The sequence below is a fragment of the Temnothorax nylanderi genome, unplaced genomic scaffold (assembly GCF_030848795.1).
Source record: "Temnothorax nylanderi isolate EJ_2023f unplaced genomic scaffold, tnyl_v1.0 TNYL_tig0134_pilon, whole genome shotgun sequence".
NCBI classification, from domain to species: Eukaryota; Metazoa; Arthropoda; class Insecta; order Hymenoptera; family Formicidae; genus Temnothorax; species Temnothorax nylanderi.
In genome coordinates, this window is record NW_027249196.1 from 356282 (window position 1) to 365250 (window position 8969).

General features: G+C 40.4%; 2 protein-coding genes across 3 annotated transcripts in view; both read right to left on the minus strand.

Moving 5' to 3' along the window:
• Ubce2h (ubiquitin conjugating enzyme E2H) overlaps nt 1-2744 on the minus strand; it is a 41175-nt gene extending 38431 nt beyond the window's left edge. The window contains exons 1-2 of one of the 2 annotated variants that reach the window (XM_071714113.1): nt 2235-2744; nt 1295-1632 (exon numbers count right to left, since the gene is read on the minus strand). In XM_071714113.1, coding sequence (XP_071570214.1) covers nt 1295-1347 — 53 coding nt within the window. In that variant the 5' untranslated portion in view covers nt 1348-1632; nt 2235-2744. Of the gene's footprint in view, nt 1-1294; nt 1676-2234 lie in introns of both variants that reach the window. The other variant, XM_071714115.1, reaches the window with a different exon arrangement.
• Nucleotides 2745-2998: 254 nt separating this feature from the next.
• On the minus strand, nt 2999-8941 carry Wls (Wnt ligand secretion mediator). Its single transcript, XM_071714117.1, has 12 exons — nt 8418-8941; nt 7265-7446; nt 7075-7180; nt 6886-7010; nt 6649-6798; nt 6367-6544; nt 6149-6276; nt 6044-6049; nt 5810-5971; nt 5476-5703; nt 5251-5404; nt 2999-5111 (listed from the first exon to the last, which is right to left on the minus strand). The coding sequence occupies exons 1-12, from the start codon at nt 8521-8523 to the stop codon at nt 5011-5013; spliced, it is 1626 nt and encodes a 541-aa protein (XP_071570218.1). The 5' UTR covers nt 8524-8941; the 3' UTR covers nt 2999-5010.
• Nucleotides 8942-8969: the final 28 nt, after the last annotated feature.

The following is an 8969-nucleotide window of genomic DNA, read 5'->3' on the forward strand; positions in this document are numbered from 1 at the left end:
GAGAGAGACGGAGAGAAAGAGAGCGCGAGAGAGAGAGAGGGAGGGAAAACAAAAGGAGTAGAGCGAAGCGTGAGCGAGAGCGAGCGAGCGAGCGGGACAACGACACGCTCGCTCACCGCTCGTCCACGCACGCACGAACGAACGCATACGCGCAAGCGCCTACGAGTCAGCTGGTTAAAAACAGCTGTGGCCGAAACGTCGACAAAGCGGCGAGCTTGGAGACGAGTTAAATGTCCGCCGCGCGTAAACGAGCGAATTTTTTTTTTTCTGCCTTTCGTATCGCTCGCGAGCCTCGTCGGCAATACGATTATCACGGTGATTATTGTGCTCGATAAGCGAGCCAGCGATTCACCACGTGCACACGCACACGCATACACATCCACACGCTGGACACAGAGTGCTGAATAAACTAGGTGCACAGACCTCGAGGTTGAAAGGTGAAAGAGGGTGGGAGAAAAGAATATTTAAATTTTCATGAAATTTCAGGCTTTAGTGGTCTACGAAAAGCGATCAAAGACATTTCGATCTTTAATTAAATTATTGTCAGATATTCTTGGACTTTTTTTACCGATAATTTTATAGATTTACTTGTCCGTTTAATTAGCGATTAAAATATGAGACCGCGGGAAGAATTTCCCATTAATACGAGTCTAGAAAAAATTTTAGATTTATCTTCTAAACAGAAACAACTAACGAGTGCTTAATCTTTCTGTTTACATCCAGTAGACGTTAATCAAGAGAAATTTGAACACGACGGTCTCTGTATTTGGTATCGAACACTAGAAAATTACGAAATTCGACCAAAATTTCGTATCAGATCGACGCGAAAGGTTTGTCGTGTTCATCAAATGGAGTCGGAGACAAAATTTCAACAGATTCGAGAGGAAATCGCGGGATCCGACGTGCCCCTTTTCTCATTTACATTTTTTCAATCTCTTCGGAGAACCGTTCGTTAGAACGATTTAACTTTACTCGATACAGAGCTCCATGAAAACGCTCGGGGAAACGCGAAACCTTTTGCGCCAACCCGATACGACAAAGAAATCCGCGAGCGAGGTCTATTCGTTCGTAGCTTTTCAGCACCTTGTATAAGCCATACACACACGCACACAGAGGCGCGCGTGCAAGAAGGAGGCACGTTGCGCTTGCGAGTCGCTCTCACGTGCGCCGCCACTACGCGACAATGTGCAGAATCGCACGAGGTACTTATCGGACTCCCGGCGTGGAAGGGGGATGGTGCCCGACGGACGAGAGGACGGGGAGCTTTTTCGCAAAGCGGCTCTTCCAAGGATACAGTTTGATAACGTCCGTGTCCATGCGTCGCTTGCCGGCGCTGGGGGACGACATATTTATCGGTGCTGCTCGATCGTCGACGGTGCTGAGTTCGGCTGGGGCCCTTCCTCGCCCCGCGGCGCTCCTGGTAGCGTCCTCCACCACTACCTCCTCCACCGCCCTCCTCCTACTCCTCCTCCGTCCGCTGCGCGTGGATCAGCTGAGCCCGACAGGCACTCCGTCGTGCCCCGGGAGGGCCCTCTGGATAAGCGCCCCCGTCGATTACCCTTCTCGCGCGTCAGGGAACGATCGCGAACTCCTCGCGGCCGTACTCCGGGCACTCTGCGGCGACACGCACTTCTGTCCCCGACGATAATGTAAAACGAGCGTTATATTCAGCGCACTGAGCAACCGAGAAAGAGCGAGAGCGAGCGAGAGAGAGAAAGAGAGCGTCAGCCAGTGCGAAGGGTGGGGGGGGGAGAGCGAGAAAGAGAGAGACAGACGCACACACGAGCGTTGCGCGACGGACGACGGAGGGAAGGGAAAAAAGAGAAGAAAAATAAAAATAAAGACTGCACGCTCGCGAACGCGACAATCGACCAGTCGATCGACCAGATCTTACGAGGCTCGCCCTAACCGGAGGGCGAGTACGCGGGGCGAGGATCTCGCGATTCGACGCGGGCGAACGCGAGACGTGGAATAATCCGCCGCGAGGTGAAAACTGCGCTCGTTCGCGCTGCGCTGCGCTGCGCTGCGTCCGTCTTTCTTTTCTTCCTTTCTTCGTTTCCCTCCTCCGCGAAGCGCGTTGTGAGCGTCGCGCGTGTGCGTCTCTTTCTCTCTCTATCTCTCTCTCTCCCTGTCGCTGTATGTGTACAAGCGATCAGTGCGTCTCTCTCTCTCTCTCTTCCTCTCCCTTTCCCCTCGCTCGCTCTCTGCCCGTGGAAAAAAAAGCTCGAAACTACCAGACGAAAGGGATGGTCCGCCTCCTCCTTCTCCTCCAAGGGGGTGACCTCCTGCTTCCGAGAGTCCTCTCGTCGGCCTCCCTTCTCGCGCGGACCAGGCCAGGCCAAGGAAGCCACGGGGAGGCTAGAGGATCATTTCGTCGTCGATGACGAGACCGTCGCGCACGTCAACCGCCGTGTTTCTCTCACTCGCGGCTCGCTTTCTCTCCTTCTCTCTCCTCTTTCTCCGTAGCTTTTCTTTCGTGCCACGGACGCGTACACACGGAAAAAAACCGTCCCCGTCCTGCCAGAGAGAGAGCCTAAACGCCAACCGCCGTTAAAACGCCTGTTCCTTCTCCCTCTCGCGCGCGCGCGCTCCCTCGCTCTCTCTCTCTCTCTCGCTCTCTCGTGCAACCCGCGACCTGTCAATCCACGATCTTCGCCACCATCTGATTGCGTTCTCGTCGCTCGCACACTGGACTCTCCTGCCTCCTGGCCCGACCGACGCTGCTGCCAGCTGCCTCCGACGAGCGACGACGACTGCGGCGTTCGGCGCGTGCGCAGAATCTCTCGGTAAATTCTCTCTCCCTCGAGTGTGAAGCTGTCCGCGGACTCCGCGAGCTCGCCGAGCAAATAACGCGCCGCCATTTTCCATCGCCGGCACGCGGCGGGAATTTTAACGTCCGGATTCGTAATGGCTCTCGATACGTGATTCACGCGTTTGAACACCAATCGCGATACAAACGCTTATCCCACTAGATTCGCTGTCGCGCAAAATGCAGAAATGGCTACAACAGATCCGTTTATTTAAAAAGTATATAAAAATTACCAAATTATATAAAAATGTTGCGAAGGCGGTGCACGGTATTGTGGTAGTACACGTCGGGTTTACTCCTTAATACAAATGCTTTCGGTACAATGTTTCTTTTACATAACAACGAAACAGTGTGGATTATTACTGAATCCATCAGAAAAGTCCTGGACTAATTGTTGGGTTGTTGCTCGAATTAATTATTTGAACCAATTTTAGAAAGGTAAAAGAATCTTCTGTAAACTCCGCTTGTGTCTCTAGTTTAAATACCGCTAAATTACTTGATTAATATGCACTAGCATGAAGTCGACACACGGAGAGAAACTACTATTGCACTTTACTTATAAAATGCTACTTTATAATCAGTGCCTGTAATAAGTACTACATTAAGTGTCTCGATATTACACATTAAATACATACACAATCATCTGTAAAATGTTATCGAACAGTTCCTGATCTAATTTGAAACAATAGATTCGTGCAAACTACACCTTGTGTATTCATAGCGTATCTAAAGTGAAAGACTTGCATTAATACTTTGTATATGTAACAATGTATATGATAAAAAACTGACGCTATTTTGAATGGCAGACTTAAGTGAGTTGGCACATACTTTCAGTTTTGAAATTTGTTACTTTCAAGATGCCGCAATAAATCACGAATACTCTTACTATATCTGATACTATCAATCATGATCGAATACATTGTGTGTTACAAATGATAGATGAATGCCCAATAATGATATGTATGATATAATAAGATATCATAGGAGGCTTTTTTATGTAATTCGAATTAGGAAGTAAAAACTACATTCTTCGCTTCACGTATCTTAATATATGACAAGTGAATAGAAGAAATAAGTATATGCTTTACGAATTTCTAATATAAATCGTCTAAATCTACTCATTACGTTGCTGATTAATTGCAACAAATCACTTATATAAACACATTTAATGTTTATAACATCTTATAAGATTGGAATGCTATTTCAAATTTTCAATGTCGATTTAAAAATATTTAACTGTTTAAGCATGTAATACAACTCTTACGTTAACAGACGAGTCACATGTTAATATAAAAAAAATGATTAGATTAGTGCAGGAATACTATCTATCAGATTGCTATAAGCATATAATACTGAAAGTTCTAAAAATCTTACATGTAAAAAATATGTCAAGGAAAAATTCTTTAACCTTTTCTCTCAACATAAAAATTTCATCGATATTTAGCAGTTAAAAATATACCTTATCTATTAGTAGCTTTATAGAAATTAATTGTATACGTAGTACGGTAATACATCCATATAATACTGTGTAAATTCTATCTCAATTACAGATTAGCTGCTGTTTACTACGTAAAGTCATTTCATCTCATGTGCATAATATAAAACGTTTGATTCGGAAATGTTTGATTATCGTTTATGCAATATTTTCGCGAATTTAAATAAGAATGTAGAAAATATCTGTATAACATGTTAAGGATCTTCTATTAAAATAACATGATCTATTGTTTTATTCTAATACTTTCTCTCGTATAGTTCTTTTAAGTACGTGATTTTAAATATTACACATCACTTGTGTTTGAACATACATATATATTTACGTTGTAATTACGCTAAATTTTTGTGTAAATGGTATAAAAAACAGATCTTATATTAAATCTACTCCAGAATTTGTACTTATAACAAATATCAACGAATACGAAGATGAAATGACTTATATATTTTCTTATTATAGATAATATAATATTATAAATAGGTATATAAAAACATACAAAAAATGTTGGAAGCAATAAATAATCAAATTTGGCATATAAAATCGTGTGTAGGAGTATTATCAGTCATTGGGTTCCTAATAAATAGTGGAAAATCTAAGTACAGTTCTACTTACAAGTGCTACTTATAACAATTAAGTACATTAAGTATTAAGTAGAGTTTGTCGTGTTGTCCTGTTTCTTACAAAATGTACACAAGTAGACATATGTACTTTACTCTACTGCTGTTTTTCGTGCAAATGCAGTCAGAGACAGCATCTCATTAGGATCGGTTGGCAAAGGAGAAAATTCGATTTCTTCACTAATACTGTTCTCTGAAAGTTAAAATAGCATGTTTTATCGCATAAATATATCAATAGAATTTGATAAAATTTAAGATCTAATATTAATATACATGATATATATAAGAATCTCAAATGTATATTTAATTTATAAATAGAAATGTATATTTACCAGATGGCTCAATTGGCCATTGCTTATGGGAAGGCGCATAGAGACATAATAATGCAATGATATAAATATTCCACATGCCATATACCCCAGTGAAAAAGGCAGAAGTCATTTCCAACTGTAAATCTTCGTCCCATTTCCACTGACCTTCTGCAACCTATCTCAGAAACGTTATACATATATAATTGTGCAATTAATTATATATAATTAAAAATATCAATTTCTTACCTGTCCGAGTATAAAACCAATGACAGTTAATGACGCACATAATAACGTGGCGATCATTAAGAATTTGAAACGATATATGACACCCTCATAATGCAGGCGTCGCGCCGAGCTCATGCTAGGTAAAACGGCTCTCTTCGCGCTAATGTTCATGAACACTTTCCATATCATATAGGATAAAAATAACAGATATACTCCGGCCGATATACCAGCCAAGATAATGAAAGACAGCTATTATTTTAAGATTAAGGAAATTAATCTAAAAAATTATTTTAAAATTCTCTTTTAATCTCGTTTCTTGTAAAAAGATGTGTATCAGATAACTTGGAAAGGATACTGCCAATTTCGTGCCAAGATCAGTGACCCAAATTGAATAGAATGGATTTCTCAGTTGTACACCACGCTCGCACATATCGAATACGAACAGCGAGAGACAACCAGTACCTACTGCAGAGAGATGCCGCCAATAACATTTTAATGAATTGCCTTGGTCACCCTCCTGAAACGTACATTATCGAATTCAGTATCTTTCATTAAGAAAATGAAGATTCATACATAAAAGAAAACTTACCTGAATCTAAGGAAGACCAAGATGAGCACGCAAAACAAAAAAAGATGTAAGTTATTACTAATATGATTAGAGCAATTTTAAATAATAAAAGATCAATTTTCTTACCATCAAGTGTTCACCGGCAAACACAAGCCAGAATGATAATAATGTTGCATAAAATACCCCTTGTCGAATATCACCCAGCAAAAGCATAAATGGCATGTCGTAAGCGAGTGTTAAATATTCCAATGGCACTGAAAATAACATAATAACGATTTATAGATAAATACGCGTAAATAGGAAACTTGGGAAATTATAAATTAAGCACAGAGCAATTAACATACGATTTAAAAATGTTAAGGCAGAACCCAAAGCTAGGAGCATATACTCCAAAAGAGCGGGCGATCTGGATAACATGTACACTCTCCTCCAATACCAAGCCAAAACAGCTAGCACTACTGGGAAATAAATGGTCTTCAGACTCACCCACACCTTTGTGAATCCGCCATTTTGATTAATAGCCTAGATTAACATCACAAATAATACATTGAATCAAATAATTTTTAATCAAAATTATAAATTTATTATTTCATAACGTTATAAGAATTTTACGTTCCGATACTTACTGTAAGCCATAAATCAACAATGTGTCCCAGTCCTTGATTTTTATCAGTGTCAGAAGGAAGACGAATATTCAACAGATAATAATCATGATACAAAGATCCTAATTCAAACAACGGCATAACACTACAATTGTAATTATAGTGCTCCAGTGGCTGGAATAAATTAGACATTTATAAATTTGTATTTGTATGCATGCAGAAAACAAATATTCACTAATAATATTATATAAGTAAATGTACCTTGTCTATGCTGCAATCCAAAATTCTTTCCACGATAGAAGCAGCATATGGTTTCCATGCATTATCTGGATCTCCCTTATTTCGATATGCTAGCCGTGCATCCAATGTTATTTTCGTCCTAGGAGCTATAGAGAAAACTATGTCAGAATCATAGTTAACAAAAAGTTTTTACAGCAGCAGATACATTACCAATTTCAATCTGGTTGGTATAAGATATATCCACTTGTAAAACACCAATCAAGTTTTGCTGCCATCTCGAATAATCAAGCTGCATACTGTTTCGTGGAACGGGCATCTAAAATAAAATAGATTTATTAAATCTTTATAGTTCAAAACCTCTCTTGTAACTACTAGTTATATATAATTTTATAAATTATACCTGAAATGTATATATAACTTGATAAGCCTGTTGAGTGTCCAAACTAAAATGATGCATGTCGACTGGGGTACAAGAACCTTCTCCTCTTGAATAAAACCATTTATCTTCATCATAAGACCCATTAACACTAATAACTTTGCACGGTGTGCCAAGAATATTCTGACTGCTGGCAGGTGTAGGTGCTAAAAAGACACGTACATTATATATTTTATATAAATTCATCTAAAAGACAGTTATTATACATTTTATAACAATTTATTTTATCTCTAAAGTCCTTCAGAAAATCTATAATTCCTATCAGAATTCTCTCTCAAGATAGAATTCTATTCATAATTTCATGTAATATAAAAAACGTTTAAAGAATCAAAATACACATATGTACAAAATATTTATCGTAATACTAGTATATCAAATTATAAACAGAATTCTATCCTAAAAGCCATTTTATAGAAGATTCATAATTTGCTTTAAATTTCAGGCTACAGTTCTTTTTATTTTATATAATATAAAAAATATCACAGAATGCACATGCACATAAAATTATAAATAGATCTTTATTCTGAAGTCTGCTTTATAAGGTCCATAATTTGTTTCAGATTTGTATTCGTAATTTTATATGCATACATCTACGTATTTTAATATATCTCATATATCTGTGTAATCCTGATTCTTCAACATTTTATTTTGCATAGTACATAAAATTATGAACAGAATTCTATTCAAATAAATGGATAATTAACTAAGGACTCTCGAAATTAACAAATAACAAGCAAAAAGGAATTCTACTCTAAATTCTGATAAGAATTGTAGATTGTCTAAAGCAACCTTAAAATCTAATCGTCCAAAGACTTAACAGATTAAAATGCAAGTAAAAAAATAAAGAAGAATTTAATTGACAGATAGTAACAGATATTTTTATTGAATATATAAAATCTCAGAATTAATTATAAAAACATCATTGAAAGATTAATTATTATAAGTTTCTTTCATAAAAATAACTATATTATATATAACAAAATAGAATAAAAAAAGAGACCAAGATGCAGTATATTTACAGAATGTATTTACATGTCACTCATTTATTATCATGTGGACGACGACAACGCGAACGTGTCTAAGGATACGGATCCACGTGCGTGACGCTCTGACTCACCGATCAAACCGCCTATCAGGAAGCAGACTATTTGCGCGATTATCAGAAGCATCACCAGCACGGAGAGCTTCTTGCCGCTCAGGTTCTCGATTATGGTGCCCTGCATCTTGCTGCCGTTCTCGCGCGTCTCTCCGTCACTCCGTTATCCCGACTCCGACCGGCGATGTCCGAGGGATCTCACCAGTCTCCGACACTCACCGACGCCGACGGCCGAGACGCGCACACGCCGAGCGAGATGACGCGAGACGCGGAACGACACAGGCTCACGTTTTGCGAGCCGGGGCCGGGGATCGGTCCGTCAAAATGGAAGCCAGCGATGGGGGACCAGGGGGACTCGCCGCCGCGGCTGGCCGTGGCCGTCGAGCTCGCGGCATTCGCGAAATTTCGAATTTCGAGACCTATCGAGCTCTCGCGCCTGCCCGGCGTCGCCACTTCGCCAGTCGCCACTCGCCGGCGACGTATCGATCCCTCGGCGCCGCGAGCCGCGAGACGCCCCGCTCCGCTCCGCTCTTCGGCAGTCGGCGCTCCTGCGCTCCTGCGCTCCATGCTCCA

Coding starts and splice junctions, on each gene's coding strand:
- Wls (XM_071714117.1), bottom strand. CDS start 8,523: ATGCAGGGCACCATAATCGAGAACCTGAGCGGCAAGAAGCTCTCCGTG. Junction 7,447..8,417: donor CCTGATAGGCGGTTTGATCG/GTGAGTCAGAGC, acceptor GTGTCTTTTTAG/CACCTACACCTGCCAGCAGT. Junction 6,799..6,885: donor TGGATTGCAGCATAGACAAG/GTACATTTACTT, acceptor AATTTATTCCAG/CCACTGGAGCACTATAATTA.